The sequence below is a fragment of the Neofelis nebulosa genome, chromosome 9 (genome assembly GCF_028018385.1).
Source record: "Neofelis nebulosa isolate mNeoNeb1 chromosome 9, mNeoNeb1.pri, whole genome shotgun sequence".
Lineage (NCBI taxonomy): Eukaryota > Metazoa > Chordata > Mammalia > Carnivora > Felidae > Neofelis > Neofelis nebulosa.
The window spans coordinates 73,066,964-73,085,158 of record NC_080790.1 but is presented as its reverse complement, the minus strand read 5'-3'; the positions used below and the strand labels follow the sequence as shown (position 1 = coordinate 73,085,158).

The window sequence follows — 18,195 nt, the reverse complement described above, 5'->3', positions numbered from 1 at the left end:
TTTACCCAATTCACTGAAAAAGACTCTGATGTGGTGTCATCATGGGGACGGGGTGAGCGGATACAGTGGGTAGAGAGTGTTCACAAAGAAAACTTCAATGTCAAAATATAAGCCAATGGTTTGTCTGGGCTGGAAGAGGAGAGGGTGGCCGCAGCAAGCGTTATAAGTCTGGGGGAGGTCTGACAGTTTACAATGCAAAGCATGTCTGGTGCTACCATGTCCGGATAAGGAGATAAAGGAACATAAAGATCTTTCTCTCCAAGTACGTTCTGAAAGCTATAACCATCAAACGCCACACGGTTGCCATGAGAACCAGCAGGGGGAGGGGGGAGAGAAGATCCGCCAGAATTCTTGATGCACTTAGAATGTTTCTTCTTCCGGTCCTTTGCTCTTGGCAACCACCGCCTCTCTCCTCAGTCCCCCGCCCATTCTGTGGGCTCCCGTCATTCTCTTCCTTTTTTGATTCTTTCCTTCTCCATTCTAGGTCGCCATCTTGGGCCATGCGACAAGATGGCGCCCCCTGGTCCTAGAGGCAGAGCCCTGGCGCGCCAGCGTGCCGCGCACGCACGTGCTCAGGCGCTGGAGGGTGGGGCGGGGACGCCCAGACGCTGCCCCGCCCCCAGTAGTCGCCCCGCCCCTGGTCCCCATCCGCCTTCCTCCCACCAGGCGAACCCGGAAGTGGAGGAGGAGGCGCGGCGGCGGTGGCCGAACGGGCAGGCGCTGGCGGAGCCCAACTGGGGAGCGTGTCTGGGTTGGGGGCGGGGGCGGGGCTGAGCGGCCTGGGCAGCCAGGCCCGGACGGGGCGGGGGAGGCCATGGCCTCCGCAGAGTTGCAGGGGAAGTACCAGAAGCTGGCTCAGGAGTACTCGAAGGTATCCATCGTGGGCGGGGAGTAGGGGGTCCCCGGCCCTGCGGCCTCGGGTTGCCTTGGCAGCTACTCGTCGGGACGGAGGGGAACGGCGAAGGGGACACGCTCGCTTGCCCCTCCTCTCCTCTGGCTTCTCTGTCCACCATTACCATGCCTCCACCTGCAGCTCCCAGGAGATGGGGCCGGGCCGCGTCTCGGTCCGTGTGCGTTTCTGCGGGAAGGAGCAGGAGTTTGATTCTTGCTTCTCACCAAACACCCTTGCTTGGGACTGGGGTGTCAGATTCCTGGCTTCTGCCTTTGGTGCTAGTCGGGAGGGGAAGGGAAGGGTAAGGACCAACCCCTCCACTGCTGCTTCCTCAATCTTCCCAGCCCAGTGATGGGAAAGATCAAGCTTTCTTCCTTCTCACAGAGATGAGATGAAGATAAAAGAGATTTATGTGTCCCCACTCAATTCGGGAGGGTGAAAAGAGCCATTCGTGTAAACTGTCTCACTGGGGATGGGTGGTTACGAATGTATTCAATGCATTGGCAAGATGTTGTCTGGAGATGATTTTGAAAGCTTGAGTGCTAGGGCTGTGTCCTTTTTTCTTTCTTTTCCCTCGGTCACCTGGAGTGGGGCAGAGCACCCGGGTGCTCAATACATGCTGAATTAAGCAAACTGGGGACCTGCCCCTTTGTCGTATTTATGGCACCCGTCTTTAAATGATGGAGCCCTTTCCTTGGAAAAGGGTGGTGCTGCTTCTAAGGTGTTGCTGCCCTAAGAATATTCTAATGAAGTTATAAAAGAATCTCACATCTTCAGAAATTGATTTAGCATTCATTAAGCTTAGTTTTCTGTGACCTTTTATCATGGGGGCAATGGGAAGACTTAGCCCCCTGTTTACAATTTGGAGAAACGGATGCATTATTTCCTTAGGATTTCATTTAACAAATCCTCAGCAAGGTGAAATGAAATATTGTTTGAAAAATAAAAGCTGTGCCTAAACATACACACTTACCTCTTTTCACCATCAAATGGGAGTCTTTTGAGATAAGATACTTATTCATTGATGCTACCTCGGGCAAAACTTGTTGCATTTCCATTTGAATTGGTCTTAAGAGCCTGTAGCACAATGTCAGTGATGGCAAGTTTTCAACCTTTGAGGGAATATTTTCTTGTTTGAAAGGGTCAGAAGTTGTTTGAAACATCCATATGATGAAGAAGGTCGGTGAAGAAGGGTACTCAAACTTGGCTCTACTATTTGTGGGTGAAAATGTTTTATGAATATAAAGTAAGGGGACTGATTTTCTTCTCCAGGGAGTAAACAATCTCAGAAGACAATTCCAGATGGCCAAAGAGAGTTCTAAAAATGTCTTAAGCAGTGACTGCATTGCCGAAATAATTACATAGCCTCCCCAAAGTATTACGAACTTGGAAGATTTTATTTGTTTGGATATAGATGCTCTTTCATTTAACAGACATTTATTATTTGCTTTCTGTGAACGGCCCGCCATGGTCTGTTGAGTGAGGCAGAGTTCCAGTTTAAGAAGCACCCTTTAATAGGATGTTCAAGCATTGTACATCCTTATGATACAGTATGACAAGTGTTGGTTCAGTGGGAACACAGAAGAGATGGAGGGTAAGGGTTGAAGAAGTTAACTGGGAAGTAGGGAAGAGGGAGGGTTGGTAGCATCCCAGGCAAAGGGAAAGGGCTATGTTTGCAGACACGAAAGCACATTAAGATACATGGCAAGATTGGTGAAATATAGTTGGAGAGTTAATTTGGACCTGATCATAAAGGGTTGTGGATGTTAAATATGTTTGAACTTTATCTTTTGAGTAATGTCAAAGGTTTTTAATCAGGATAATGGTGTTACTTTTAGGAGGGGAACTGGTAACTATGTGGAGGATGAATTGAAAGGGAAAGATTGGTGAAAAGACCAGACTGTAGGCTGTTGGAATAGTTTTGAGGAGTGTAATACAGGCTTGAATCAAATTAGTGACTGTTGAGGTGGAGAGGAGGACCTAGATTTAGGAATTATGATTAAAGTACCTTTTCACTTAGCTTTTTTTTAGTGCTTTGTTGGTACATAGCACTAAATTTATGAAGAATGTAGAGTGTAGGAGGCACTCATCGTGGTGTCTCATTGATTCTGGGATGTGGTGAGTGAGGGGAGACTGAGAGTTGACCCTGCTGGTCTGAGGTGAGGGGATATGACTGCTACTGACAGATGCCACTGGCAGGAAGTTGAGGCAGTTTGGAGTAAAGGGGTGTATTAAAAGTTAGATGCAATTATAGAATTTTAAGGTCGGCAGGCACGTTAAAGTTCTCTTGTTCACATAGGAACTTGAGGTGTTGTTGGAGTAACTGCTGAAAATTTCTAGTGGAGATGGACTGGCTAAAAGTCAGGACAATGGCCAGAGCTTCTGGAATAGTTCCTATGAAGACAATAGTTGAACTGCAAGAGTTAATCAGGGTGGAACACTTTAGGTAGACTCTTTGGGGAACATGGGTGGGAAGCATGTGAAAGAAGGAGGGGATGCTAAGGAGACTCTAAGGAGGTCTGCCAGACTTGAGGTTATTTATCTCCCCAATTAGGCTAGACCATTTTTCATCTTTTTAATTGCAATGTGATGGAAATTTCAGAACGTAAGAGAACAGAGGTTGGTCAAAAGATTGCATGTGTTTTTATTCTCTGTCAATTCTAGTGCCAAGCAATTCCTAGGTAAGATCTATGCCACCTTCAGCTCTGAGCCTGTGGAAGGGGCTTTCTGCCTTTTATTACCTTCTCTGGTGCAGACATTGTGGGCTAATGTTGAAATCCAGTTATGTCTTTTTCCTTATTTAGGATACGAAGACAAAAGATTTCCTCATAAACAGTAGAAGGAGGCTACAAAGCAAGAGAGCAACAAGCATGATCCCTAAACCAAGGACATTTGCAGAATCTCTTTGTTTTGATTTAATGCAGATCTCAGCCTGTTTTCCAGGAAGGGGCCCGTTTCTTTCTGGGAACTGTGGTCATATATTTTTCCCTCCCAAGAAGGAAAAAAATGGTCTGAGGAGCTCCCATTAAGGAAACTGAAAGTTTAGTTAGATAAAAGATGGACCATGGGAGGCCAAAGTAGATGAGAATTTCTGAGGCTGATTGCTAAAATATTGAGTGTTAATGGAAAGGGCAGTGAATGTAGAGATTAAGACCCTAGTAGTTTGGGCAATTAGGAGGTCATTGGAGGCTTTTGAAATTTCAGGTTTAATAAAGTTCAGGGGAGGGAAAAGGTGTAGGTAACTGAATTTTAGAGGTTTATGGAGTTAATTGGTAAGAGATACAAGCTACTTCTTTAAGATGTGAGGGAAAGCTAATCAAGGCCTCAGTTACTACATTGTAGATTAAGAATCAAAGATCATTTCTTACATGGTTTCTCTTCCACAGCTTGGTCTGCTGCTGCTTTTTTTTTTTTTTTTTTTAATGTTTTATTATTTATTTTTGAGAGAGAGACAGAGTGCTAGCAGGGGAGGGGCAGAGAGAGAGGGAGACACAGAATCCGAAGCAGGCTCCAGGCTCCGAACCGTCAACACAGAGCCCTATGTGGGGCTCAAACTCACGAATCATGAGATCATGACCTGAGCTGAAGTCGGATGCTTAACTGACTGAGTCACCCAGGTGCCCCATTCTTCTTCTTCTTTTTTTTTTTTTTAATGTTTATTTATTTATTTTGAGAGAGAGATTTAGAGTGTAAGCAGGGGATGGGCAGAGAGAGAGCATGGGAGAGAGAGAATCCCAAGCAGGCTCCACACTGTCAGTGCAGAGCCCAACTCGAGACTTGAACTCATGAGCTGTGAGATCATGACCTGAGCTAAAATCAGGAGTTGGACAATTAACTGAGTGAGCCACCCAGGTGCCCTGGCCTGGTCTGCTTCTGATGCTCAGGTATACCTCATAGAGAAGAGAGGCTTAGAGCACTGAGTCCTGGCTCTGTTGGTTTCAGCCTGCTTTCTTTGTAGGAGCTCCTGTATCCCTGCCTGGCATCATGTTATGTGTATAAGCATGTTTCAAGTTCTGTTTTCTCAATGTATGTTTCACTCTGGGTCAGTGTCTTTCAAAGTGTGGCCCCAGCATCATCAGCGTCTGGGAATGAGTTAGAATTATAAATTCTCAGGTCCACCTGGGACTTACTGAATCTAAAACTGGTGGTTAAACCCAGCAATCTGTGTGTAAAAACCTGTGCAATGATGTTGATGCACACCAAAGTTTGAGAACAATTGCTCAAGGAATGGTATCAGTATTAGCACTTCCTCAGTTAATCTTTTTGAAGCTCTTTTTGAGGCAGTAAAAACCATTGGGAAAGTCAGACATCCATGATTTCTCTTAACAGTCTACTTTGCAGTTGGTGCTACTTTTAGTTATGAAAGAGATTGCCTTTGGGAGCTTTTTAGATTTACACTCTTAGGAAAGAGCTATTCATATTGGTGAAGGGTCAGTTTTGATTTGGCATGTTTGGTTGGAGCTTGGTGGAACCTGATTAATTGCCCCTTGCTATAAGAGAAATCAACTCAGGAGCTGGATTAAAAATGAGTATATTTGGATTAAAATCTAGTATGAGTTTTATTTTTTTGTTTTTGTTTTTTGCCCTCATGTGTAGGGTTCACTAGTGAAGTTTGACTGGAAAATAGCATTGTTCAGTGCTGTCTAATGGAACTTTCTATAAGAATGAAATGTTCTGTATTTATGCTGTCCAGTAGGGTAACCGCTAGCCATATGGGGCTATTAAGCATTTTCAATGTGGCTAGTACAACTAAGGAACAGAATGTTAGGTTTTATTTATTTATTATTACTTTTTTAAGTATTTATTTTGAAGGAGAGAGGTAGAATCCCAAGCAGGCTCTGTGCTGTCAGCTCAGAGCCTGACGTGAAGCTTGATCTCACAAACCATCATGAGACCTGAGCTAATATTAAGAGTGGGATACCTGAGCCACCCAGGTGCCCTGAAAGAGAGAATCATAAGCAGACTCCACACTCAGTGCAGAGCCCAACGTGGTACTCAATCCTGAGACTCTGGGATCGTGACCTAAGCTGAATTCAAGAGTTGGATGCTTAACCAGCTAAGCCACTGAGGTGCTCCTGTTAGATTTTATTTAAATTCAATTAGGCACATGTGGCTTTTGGCCACCCTGTGAGAAAGTGCTAGTTTAACCCCTAGATGAGTGCATCACAAACACAGAATGTCTCTGACTCACCTGAAGACCTTGTTGAACTTCAGATTCTGGTTCAGTAGGTCTGGGGCGGGGCCTAAGAATCTGCTCCCAAGTGATGCTATTGTAACTGTCTGCAGACCACATTTTGAATAGTAAGGCCTTAGAAAAGCCAGGGGTGTCTTACTCTTCCTCTTTAGTCCAACTGATTTACTTTTCTAGTCACTGGTGAGGCAGCTAGATCGCAGGATTTAGGGGTGGGATTTGTTCTAATGAGTTTCCTTGCATAGGAGCAGGAGCAGAAGGGTTCCATTTGAGGGCAAGTCTGAGAGAAGAAGGTTTTTTTCCTGCCTCAGTGACAATAACTCCAGCCACCACTACCTGGTATTGTATAGCATACATGTATTTTATCCCCTTCCAAGGGGGAAGAACAAGTAAGTAGGTAGACCAAGTGAGATTGCCAGCACTTTGGAATACTTAAAATGTTGGGACTGGAAGGAATTTTAGGGATCATCCAGACCAAAGATTCTGAAGCTGGGGTCTGCAGGTGACTTCAGTATTTTGAAGTTTTGAATCCAGGTTTTGGTGAGGCGTAGGGATGGGCTTAGGGTTGTATGTTGCAACATTACTTTGTAATGAAGGAAAGCTATATGTTTATTGGTTTGTTTTATAGGGTTGTAAAACATGTAAAATGTCAAAATGTTCCTGGTATGAAATAATTAAGTGATTCTAACACAGGAGATTGTTGAGGATTAGATGAGAAAATGTGTATGTGTGATTCATCTCTCTTTCCCCACAAACTCTTGCAACAGTTTGTTCTTGGACATAGTAAACCCCTAACCTTGGGCCAGGTGTCCTATCCCAGATTGTCAAAGTGGCAGGAGAGAGATCATAGTTGACTTACTACCACTTTCTCTCTCTCTCTCTAGAGAAATAGCTTTGTGATAAGCCTGACTGAAGCTGGGCTGTTCCAGAACCAGAGTTACATAGAGTAGTCTGCATAGTGGTGTTTAGGGAGTTAGGCTCAGGGCTTTTGAGGGTTCAAGTCATTTGGAGAATTGTCAGAGAGGTACTGTTAAAATAATGACAGCTTTATAGATGTATAATGTATTACATTCAAACACCTTTTGTATACAGTATTTAATTTGATTAATTAACTAAAAATTGATGGATTGCCTCCTCTATCCATGGTATTGATCTTTCATTGTAGGCAGGAAATACAGGGAAGTATGCTGTAGTCTACCATGAATGATAGTTTGGTGACAATTGGGAGATGAGTACAGAAGTTAAACATAAATTAGTAAATATAAAATTTACTACTTTAAAAAGTAAAATTAAAACTGAGCAGTTTAGTAAGAGATGTCATTGCCATCTTTTGGCTATGTGGGTTTGAGAGTATTTATTGAATTCTGTTACCTAGGTAGCACATATTCAAGAGTGTGTTGATACTGTTGCACAAGGAAAATACTACATGATGGAAGTCAATATTAAAGTCATACCTCTTTTTTCTGAACTTCTAGAGCAGGGGTGCCCCAACTTTTTCTGTACAGAGACTAATGGTAACTATATAAGGCTTAGGGCCATACATTTTCTGTTGCAACTACTCGTCCCTGTCATTGTAGCTCAAAAGTAACCCATGGACAATACACAAATGATTGTGTTTCTGTTCCAGTAAAACTTTAAATTAGGTAGCAGGCCAGTATGGCCCACAGGCCTTAGTTTGCCAATCCTTCTTGTAGGGAAGTGAAGTTCTAGTAAGTCCTGCTAGTTATCTTTCATTGTGCCTTTTAAGTTGTAAGCTCTTTGCAGACCACTTCTTTCCACCATATCATTTAGCACAATGCCTTATACCAGGCAAGCTTTCATAAATGTTATCTGTTATCCTTCTGATTCATTCTAGTAATAAGAGTTCTGTTTTGGGTCTCTTGGGTGGCTCTGTCAGTTAAATATCTGACTTTGGCTCAGGTTGTGATCTCATGGTTCGTGGGTTCGAGCCCCATGTCGGGCTCTGTGCTGACAACTCAGAGCCTGGAGCCTGCTTCAGATTCTGCGTCTCCCTCTCTCTCTGCTCCTGCCCTGCTTGCACTCTGTCTCTCAAAAATAAGTAAACATTAAAAAAAAAAAAAGTTCTGTTTCCATTCGTGGGGACTTTTAAGATTTAGAAAGTGTTTTCATGTAAGTTTATTTTTCTGGTTCTCACAACAACGTCAGAAGAAAGAAGATAGGTTAGCTGTATTCACCCATGTTATAGACCATTTAACTGAGATTCAGAATGGTTAAGTGAATTGTTCAAGTTTGTATTGTCTACTGATTGGCAGAGCAAGATTTGGGTCTTCTTTCTGTTGTGGTAGTGAACTGTATCTTTAACTTTCTAAAAATAGAAAAGCTTATTTTTTTAAATCTGCATTTTGCTCAAGCTGTTGAATATCCTGTAGTATTCCTGCTTTTCTTCTTGAATTCTTAGCTAAATTTTCTAGAGTTTCACATACTCAGCTTAAGATTTAGTATTCAGATATTCCTTTTTTTTTTTTTTTTTTTGGCACAGAGGAGGGTCATTTCTGTTCTCAGGAGACAGATCTGAGTTATGTAGAAGTAGTAGATTTTTTTTAAGCGCACAGATAAAATCATCCCATGCGTTCTTTTTCTCAGAGAAAGTCTTCCATTGTCTCCCTACTGCACCGTTAGGTTATTAGTCTGTAAACCTTTTGCTTTGGCTACATTGGACTTGTGTATATACCTACATGCTCAGCATTATCCTTGCTGAGAACTTTCTGTTTACTATAGAAGGAGATTTAGTCTTTTAAAACCCTGTAAGTGGTGGTTATATAGAGGTATACATAAGGAAAATTCATTTAGCTGCATAATTCTTGATTGGTTTGCTTTATTTAAAATACAGTTGGGGGCACCCAGGTGGCTCAGTCGGTTAAGTGCCTGACTTCAGCTCAGGTTATGATCTCATGATCTGTGCGTTCAAGCTCCACATTTGAGTTGTGCTTACAGCTCAGAGCCTGGAGCCTGCCTCAGATTCTGTGTCTCCCTCTCTCTCTGCCCCTCCCCTGCTTGCACTCTGTCTCTCTCTCTCTCTCTCAAAAATAAACAAACATTAAAAAAATTAAAAAAAAATAAAACAGTTATACTTCAATTAAAAAAATAAAGCCCAACTCCTACCTCTTCAGAGACTCCCCCAACTTCTCCTGCCTACTTCTTTTCTCATTTATATGTAGCTTTAGAAAATGGTAACCAATATTGTCTAATGGCATTATGATTCTGGAGTAAAAACTGCTGGGGTCTGAATCTCAGCATTGCTACTTAACTTCTCTGTACTTCAGTTTGCTCATCTGTAAAATGGGCATAATTATAGTACCTACTTCATAGGGTTGTAAGGATTAATGAAGTGATACATGTAAAGCATTTAGGACAGCGCCTGGTATATAATGAGCTTTCAGATGTTAGCTGCTATTACTGACTTCTGAATTGAGTCTGCTTCTTAGTTGCTTTCATATACTACCTTAGCTGATGCCTTATTGCAAGTGTACCATTCCTGAGGCTATTGTGGGTGATGATATTTGCATGACTAATATTAGGCACAGTATCCTGCTGGGCATGTTTAATGCCCTACACTTTGATTTTCTGTAGGGTTTTATAAGTAGTCCGAATATATGTATTTTACAAATGAATGTGTGCCAGAGGTTCAAAGAAAATGGCATACACAGTACCTTATTATTTATTGTATTACTTTCTATTAGTTTTAATATTAGTTTATTGTATTAGTACTTAGTTTATTGTGTTTGTTTTTTGTTTTTTTTTTTAAAGAAGTGACTTGGTTTTATAGAAAGAACCATGTACTGGGTGGAAGTCAAGAGAACTGGATTTTAGTCTTGATTTTGCCACTGATTAGTATTACATCATTGGGCAGCTCAGCCTCTGTGCTTTATCTGAGGAAATGACAGAATGATGATATCTACTATCCTCTTCCGGGCAAATATTTCTATTTTCGTATATATGTGGGAAGATAGTTACTCAGTGTAATGATCCTGTGAAGTAAGGGTAAATGATTTCCTTGCTATTGCTTTATATTAAAAATTAATTATTGCTTCCTCTGTTTTCAGCTTCGGGCTCAGAATCAGGTCCTGAAAAAAGGTGTTGTGGATGAACAAGCGAATTCTGCTGCTTTAAAGGTAAGAAACCTGTTTCATATTTGTACTGTGAGGGTAAGTCATTGTTGGGCGATACTCAATGCAAGGAATTCAGCTGGTTTTCTGGTAAGGTCTCAACAATGACACTGATTCACTAGGGATAGGAGAAGGTAATATAGTTTTTTGTATTTAACTTTCCTACTTGCTTAGGTAATGAACGTGATGCACTTTGATTTCCTTGCTAAAAAGTATAAAAAAGTATCATTTGACTTTATCTCGTGCTTTCCCTTATACCTCATGGCCTCTCTTTAGCTAAATTTATCTGAATTAATGGGGCTTCTTATATGTCTTCATCACTAGATAGCACTCTGAGGGGGTCTGTGTCCTATTCACATTTATATGCCCAGCATTCAGCAGATGGTTGACCCCTAATAAATGGATTTGAAAGTGTGAACCATTTAGTCCATTGATCTTGCTTTTGGGTTGAGGTATTTCATAGTAATAACCTCTGTAAATCAGGTTACTCTGAGTGATACATTTTATCATCAGCATCTTTGTTCACTGAGGGAAGAAATATAATAGGAGATGAAGGAATTTGTTTCTGCCTCATTCTAGTAGGCATGTCATAAATATTGCTTAGTCATATATATTTTTTAATTTTTTAATGTTTATTTATTTTTGAGAGAGATAGGGAGACAGAGTGCGAGCAGGGGAGGGGCAGAGAGAGAGGGAGACACAGAATCTGAAGCAGGCTCCAGGCTCTGAGCTGTCAGCACAGAGCCCGATATGGGCTTGAACTGCAGGATCATGACCTGAGCCAAAGTTGGATGCTCAACCAATTGAGCCACCCCGGGGCCCCTGATTAGTGATATTTTTAATTGAATAAATTAATTCTAGAATATAGATTTCTTCATGGCCTGTTTCAGTTAAATATACTGTCTATGTTGTTCTTCACTCTCTCTCTTGCCTGATTTTTAGACAAAAGGGATTAGGATTCCCTTTACTCTTATTTCTTCCTGGAGTAGCCTCCAACCAGTGACCTATCCTGGGTGGTTCCACGTGGGTAACCCAGAAATATGTACTTTTACTTATAGTGTTGGACCCTACCCTAGAGAATTCTGCCTTGAGAGTGCCCCGTCCTCAGGTGCTGTTGCACAGACTTAGCGCTGAGGCAGCTCAGAACACCGTACCCATACTTCCGAAGCTGTCTGCACCCAAGCCAAGATTAGTAAGCATGAGCTTTATAGTTAGGATTTGTTAGTCAAGTTATTATTTTGCCTAAATCATTGAAGAAGTGATCATTACCTCTCTTAAAGGTATTTATTTATTTATTTAGGTTTTTAAATTTATTTTGAGAGAGAGAGGGAGGAGAGAGAATTCCAAGCAGGGTGTGCGCATCCGTAAGAAGCCTGATGTGGGGCTCAGACTCATGAACCACGAGATCATGACCTGAGCTGAAGTAAGACACTTAAATGACTGAGCCACCCAGGCTGCCTCTCTCTTAATGATGTTTAAAACTGGGGAAGATATTTCCTGGAGTGTCTTAGTACCCACTCTGGCATATGACAGCATCCCGTTGCTGGTTGTTTGGTTAATTCTACGATGGTGGCAGTGGTGGCGACATTGGTGATGGTGACTATTGAACTCTCACTGTGTAACAGGCATCGTGCCAAGCACATTACATCTGCTCTGTCAGTTAGTCTTCACACAACTCTGTGAAGGCAGATAACATTATCATCATCTCCCATTGCAGAAACTAGGGTGTACAGAGAGGTTGAAATAGCTGTCTTTTGAAATTGATGATTGGTTAATGGAGTTGAAGCATTAGTCAGAGGTGATTAATTGTAAGGATGTAAATAAATAACTGTTTTACTATTCATTATAGTGGTCATTATAGTTATAGTAAGAATGGCAATTTGCTGGTTTGCTCAATGGGAATATTAGGATGTCTTCTGTTACAGCAGGCTTTTGATAATATTGGGTTTGCCTCTTCAGTGAGTTGTTAGATACTGTCAGCATTCCTTGATTTGGATTTCTTTAATTTGAAATATATGATAATTTGGATATGGGCAGGTCTATGTTTACCATTAAACTGCAAGCAAAAATTAAGGGCTTACTGAGTAAGGGGCGCTTGGCTGGATCAGTTAGTAGAGCATACATACAGTCAGGAGTTCCATATCGTGATCATAGGGTCATGAGTTTGAGCCCCACGTGGAGCATAGTTTACCTAAAAAAATAATTAAGGGCTTACTAACAATCAATAGAAAAGAAAAATTGTTTCTCTACTTAATGGAAACATTATTCTATCGCTCTGGCTGCTCTCAACATGCAAATAATGTCAGTAGGTTGCAGATACCAGACTTTGGTTTCTAGGTTGCTGTTGCAGTATACTTATATTAGTTTATCATTGAGCTTGACCTCATCTTAGCATTGCAGTGGTTTTTCAGTGAAAGTAATAAACCTACACATCTTGAAATATGCAGTAGTATTTGGTCATCTGTGTTCGATAACCAGTGAACACAAAGTTGTCAGAATGTCATAAGTAAAGTTACTGAGAATAATATTTTTTTAAAAATAGAGTGAAGCTAAGTATTTCCCTAGCTTTCCATTTTCTTATCCCATTATAGTATAAACAGTTCAGAATGGGCAGCGAAATATATGTTGTTTAAAATATAGATTTTGTTTCTATTTTCACTTAAAACTTTAAAGTAATTGATGTAGGGCAAACGGCATCTAAAAATATTCTCATGTTAGGATAATACTGATTTTTGACCTGAGAAATCACAGTGTCTTGGAAAGACTTCATTTTGGCTGACTTAAATTCAGGGCGGATTTATGGGGAAAAAAATGAATGCAAATAAATTTGCTTCCCATTCTTACTGAAGGGCGTCATCAGTGAGTATGAAGTTCTCTCTCACATTTCAAGTTTATAAAATTGTAGCCTCAGGCTTTGTGCCTCCTCACTGCCAGACACATACGCAACAACATTATGGAACAACATACAGTTGTAGGTATTTTACTTTAAGTTGATGACTGTCTGTTACTTCAATATATATGCTTTATTTTTATTTTTATTTTTAAATTTACTCGGTTTGGCCAAAAAAAGTGATTTTGTCACCAAATAGCTGAAAACATGGAACTGGCATGATAAACATACAATGTGAATTCCCTACAGCAAGAGGTTTTAATATTTTAGTGAAACAGAAATAATTTCATTATCTCTAAACCTTAAGGTGAAATTGTAAGGAATGGTCTGTTTTCACTTGGATGTAGGAACAACTGAAAATGAAGGATCAGTCATTGAGAAAACTGCAGCAAGAAATGGACAGTTTGACATTTCGAAATTTGCAGCTTGCCAAGAGGGTAGAACTACTTCAAGATGAATTGGCTGTAAGTGAACCCCGAGGCAAGAAAAACAAGGTAGGTCAAATACAAGCAAGTTAGTGAGACCTTGTCTGCGAGGTACAGACATCTACAGGCCATCTGGGTTTTAACAGAATACCTCATCTCCACATTCCCTAATTTTCCATTATTATGGCTGGATGTCGGGTCAAGGAAGCAGACATTTGCTATTTGTATATATATTTATGTATATACTGGTCAAATTTACTGCTTTCAGTTACACTAAGTCGCTATTAACTCAAGGTAGGACAAATCAAATGTGAGACTGTGTTAAAGTGTAACAGCTCATGTGAAAGTAGCAGTCGAAATACTCATTCCTTATGCTTGAAAGTTTGCTGCAGATATTTCTTAGTATTTATTCTTAGGAGGCCAATTTAGGATTCTTGTGTGGCCATGTAAAAGTAAACTTTTTCCATTATGGTTTGTATAGTGAGACAAGATCCTCATTGCCATGAGATGGGTGGTCTGGTACTTTGGAGCACTCTGCGACTAAGAAGTTGCATTTTTTTTGAAGGGTTGGGGCTAGTGATTGAATCTTTAAGTCTTGTGTGTATGTAGAGTGGCACCTGGCAAACGTATGGCTTGAGGCAGTAAGAGTAGAAGGATGGGAGGGAAGAAGGCACATAGCAACTCTGAAGCAGTGTGGTGTGGAGGGAAGGGCACAGGCTTTGGAGTTAAGCCCATGCTTGAATTCTTCATCTGTCATTTTAGTCTTGCGACCTCAGTTTTCTTATCAGCAAAATGGGGATGATACTCTCAGGTTTGTTGAGTAGTAAATGGGATTCTGTAAAGGTGGCTGGAACTGTTTTTGCCATATGATAGGCAATCAACAGAATTATACGTTAGTACCTTTCCATACACATTTCCTCTACATGAAAGAATTCTCTAGAGTGGTAATTTTCAAATAAATGGAGAACAGAGAGAGTGAAAGCAGGTATCTATTAGAATCACTTGGGAAATTTTGTCAAAATACGCATGCTCTGGAGATTCCTTGGGGAAGGAACAACCATATGTTGGTTGTTCAAACAGCCTCCCCAGGTTGGCGAGATCCCCTCCCATGGATGTTTTCGCAGAGGTTTGGGTGTAACAATTCTGAATTAATGTTAATTAAAGCTTTCCAACTTGGGAAGCATTGTGACCCAGAATATGTCATTCAGCAGTCTTGCTTTGTGCAGCTCTTGTGTCCCAACATAATGGATATTTAATGTTTTATTTTTAATAAAGCTACTCCATTTTCAAAGGGCTTTCCAGTCATTGGCTCACATTGGATCAGTAAGTAACTTCATTTTAAGTGAGGAGTGAGGGCACAAGAAAGGCAGAGAAGGGTGGTGACTGATGTCTGAACACAGTTTCATTGTTAGGCTATCCCTGGAATAGTCTCAGCTCTTGTATTCCATGAAAACAAATGTTCATTATTGGCTTTCTTAAATAGTGCTATTCTTCTATGTAGAAAAAGTTAATATTAGTAAAAAAGGGAAAGGAAGGTGTTTTTGAGTTTTTTCCCTCCGTTTATTTATAATAGCTTTATTTTATATGGTTGTATATTTTTTTAAAAATTAGATATTTATGTGAAATTTTGTGTGAATTTGTCCTTGTGAATGCTGATTTATTACAATTTCTTAAAGGAGTTTAACAACTCAGACTCATGGAATTATTAAAACTGTCATTTCCCAAACCAAAAGATCAACTCGAAATGATGTTTTGTAGCATGTTTTTATTGCTAGCTTTCTGGGCCTGCTATGTCTCCCAATAGAACCACTCCCGGACTGATCTGCAAAGAATAATGAACCTTATCTGTTCTTTATTCCCTTTATCTCCTTTTTAAGCTCTTCTGCTTGTTTCAATATTTGCAGTTCCTACTTGTGTCAAATAGGAAAAGTTAAGTGATGGATTGTATACCTTTTGCAGGATTGTTTGAGAATGGTGCACACATAGAAGAGACAGGCTACTAAGGTGATAGAGAATCTGTGTACCTTAGGATGTTTCTCTAAAGGATGAAAGTTATGTGGACATAATTTATTCTTTCCATCAGAAAAGTGGAGAATCTTCTTCTCAGTTGAGTCAAGAGCAGAAGAGCGTCTTTGATGAAGATCTACAAAAGAAGATAGAAGAGAATGAACGGTTACATATACAAGTGAGAAAATCTTTCTGTTTTTCCAATGACTTAAAGATGGGTCGTATGATGGGACGCCTGGTTGGCTCAGTCGGTTGAGCGTCTGACTTTGGCTCAGGTCATGATATCACGGCCTGTGGGTTTGAGCCCCGCGTCTGGTTCTGCGCTGACAGCTCGGAGCCTGGGGCCTGCCTCGGATTCTGCATCTCCCTCTCTCTCTGCCCCTCCCTTACTCGCACCCTGTCTCTCTCTCTCTCTCTCAAAATAAACATAATTAAAAAGATGGCTCATATGATCTGGAATGTGGAAAAACCATTGCAGGACAGCACAGAGTGTTTTGTGTATGTATTTTAATGTCTCCTGTGGTTGTTATGTATATATGTCACTGTCATTCATTCGCTTCTTAAATCTCTTTCATATCTTAATCTGATGTGTGCTTTGAAGTACACATTTATTTAAAGGACAGCAGAATAACTTTATAACTTAACAGTACAGTACTAAGTACTGTTCATTTTAGCTAGAAAATGATGAGATGGATCATTTAGATGAGGGCTTATCAAAAAGAATGTTTGTGTTTTCAGTTACTACCATTTAGTTGGTTTGCATCTGTTCACCTGTTGGTCTGTAAGGTCTGTTAGGGTACACACCATGTCATTTTTTATGCCTTTCCCCAGGACAGGGTCTCTTTCTGTCATGGCAGGCACTCATATATTTATGGAATGTTGAATAATCAGTGTTTGCCTCCCAACATTCAGCATATTTTAAGAGTCATACTGTAATATATCCAGCTGTGCCTCCTGAATTTTTTGTGAAATGGTGAGCATAGTGAAATGGTGGAAAATAAATACGTGTATATTGCACTCTTTTTGCGAATGTTAACAAAATGAGCTTTTGATCTTATTAAGGAAAGGAGTTTTACCTGTTTTAGGAATAGCAACTATTTGAATTTGGATTTTTTAATTGTGGAAGTTAGCGTAGCAGAAAAGTTATACCCTGGTCAGTTGAATTCTCTCTGTGTGCCAGAAGTTGTTTGAAAGAAATCCGTGAGATTGAGAGGGAGGAGGTATAGGCTTTGGCATGGATCTCCTGTGTTCACATCTCGTTTCTACATTTGACAAGTTATGTAGACCCTTGAAGCTTTGGTTTCCGCAAGTGTAAAGGAGAGATAACAGCACTACCTCTGACCTACTGTGAGGATCTTGTGAGATCATGCCTGTGCGGGTTTTGCATAGTGAGCATATGCAACTGGTGGAAATTGCTCAATGAATAGTCACTGCTGTTATTTTCCTCTTCATTTGTACATATTAGGATATCGTGAAAAGATAAAAATGATCTTTTCTGTTCAGTTTTTTGAAGCTGATGAGCAGCACAAGCATGTGGAAGCAGAGCTGAGGAGTCGACTGGCCACCCTGGAGATGGAGGCGGCCCAGCACCAAGCCGTGGTTGATGGCCTGACGCGGAAGTACATGGAAACGATCGAGAAACTGCAGAATGACAAGGCCAAACTAGAAGTAAGCCCCGCTGTTGGTGAGAGCACATTAAGAGATAGTCAAGACTCTTGTAAATCTGTGCACTTGACGGAACTCAGAGTTAGTCATTCAAGGGGAGGCGCTTGCCTGCAGTGTCCCCTAAATGCGCTCTCATCTATAGCCTGAGCCATCTGTTTTTCTTTTTCTTCTAAAATTCAGGTAAAATCTCAGACTCTAGAGAAGGAGGCCAAGGAATGTCGGCTTCGAACAGAAGAATGGTATGTGGAAACGTGAATTCCAAGGGGCCCTGAAGTAAGAATCAGAAGACCTGAGTTTTGGTTTAGCAACTCTTCTCTCTCAATTTTCTCACATTTGAAGTGCGCTGGGAATAGGCCATCTCCGGGGTCCTCCTCAGTTCTGTTCTCTCCGGGGCCTTATGCACTCTCGGTGGAGTGGCTTGTGCGTTAGTCCTCAGCCTGTGCAGATGTTTGCTGCCGTGGCCGATCGCGTTCTGGGGCTCCTGTACTGAGGACTGGGTGCTTTCTGTTTCAGACTGCGCTGAAGAGAGAGCCTTCTGATAACCCCAGGGAGGAAAACTGACTCCTTATCACTATGCCAACCTTTTAATGGTACATTTTGAATAAAAGAGAGGTTATATGATCTAATTTGGAGATACCTAAATCTTAAAATTTGATGAAGTGATGGGTGGTAAAAGCATACTCCAGTATTTATTTGATGAATGACATAATATTTTAGGTTTTTACAGAATCAGTCAACGTGTATTTCTTCAATTTAGTTGCATTGGTGGAATTATATGCATGGTTTAGATGTATACCTATACTCATAATTGAATCAAAACCAGAGAAATTATCAGATTTTGAGCCCAAGGGGAAGACGAATCTGATAGAATACTTAAAAAAGAACTTTACTGTAATACTTGAACAAACATTTGTGTGCCATAAAGAGAAAATTTGTGATTTTGAAATGGCTCTAAGATTACTTTGCACTTGGGGAAATAAACTGATAAGATTGTATTA

General features: G+C 40.8%; 1 protein-coding gene across 2 annotated transcripts in view; it reads left to right on the top strand.

Moving 5' to 3' along the window:
* The first annotated feature begins 739 nt into the window (after positions 1 to 739).
* The window catches only part of PPP1R21 (protein phosphatase 1 regulatory subunit 21), a 64,653-nt gene continuing 47,197 nt past the window's right edge, over positions 740 to 18,195 (top strand). For both annotated transcript variants that reach the window (XM_058684170.1, XM_058684168.1), the window contains exons 1-6: positions 740 to 871; positions 10,148 to 10,216; positions 13,448 to 13,594; positions 15,609 to 15,710; positions 17,036 to 17,200; positions 17,378 to 17,436. In XM_058684170.1, the coding sequence (XP_058540153.1) occupies positions 815 to 871; positions 10,148 to 10,216; positions 13,448 to 13,594; positions 15,609 to 15,710; positions 17,036 to 17,200; positions 17,378 to 17,436 (599 nt within the window). In that variant the 5' untranslated portion in view covers positions 740 to 814. The remainder of the gene's footprint in view (positions 872 to 10,147; positions 10,217 to 13,447; positions 13,595 to 15,608; positions 15,711 to 17,035; positions 17,201 to 17,377; positions 17,437 to 18,195) is intronic.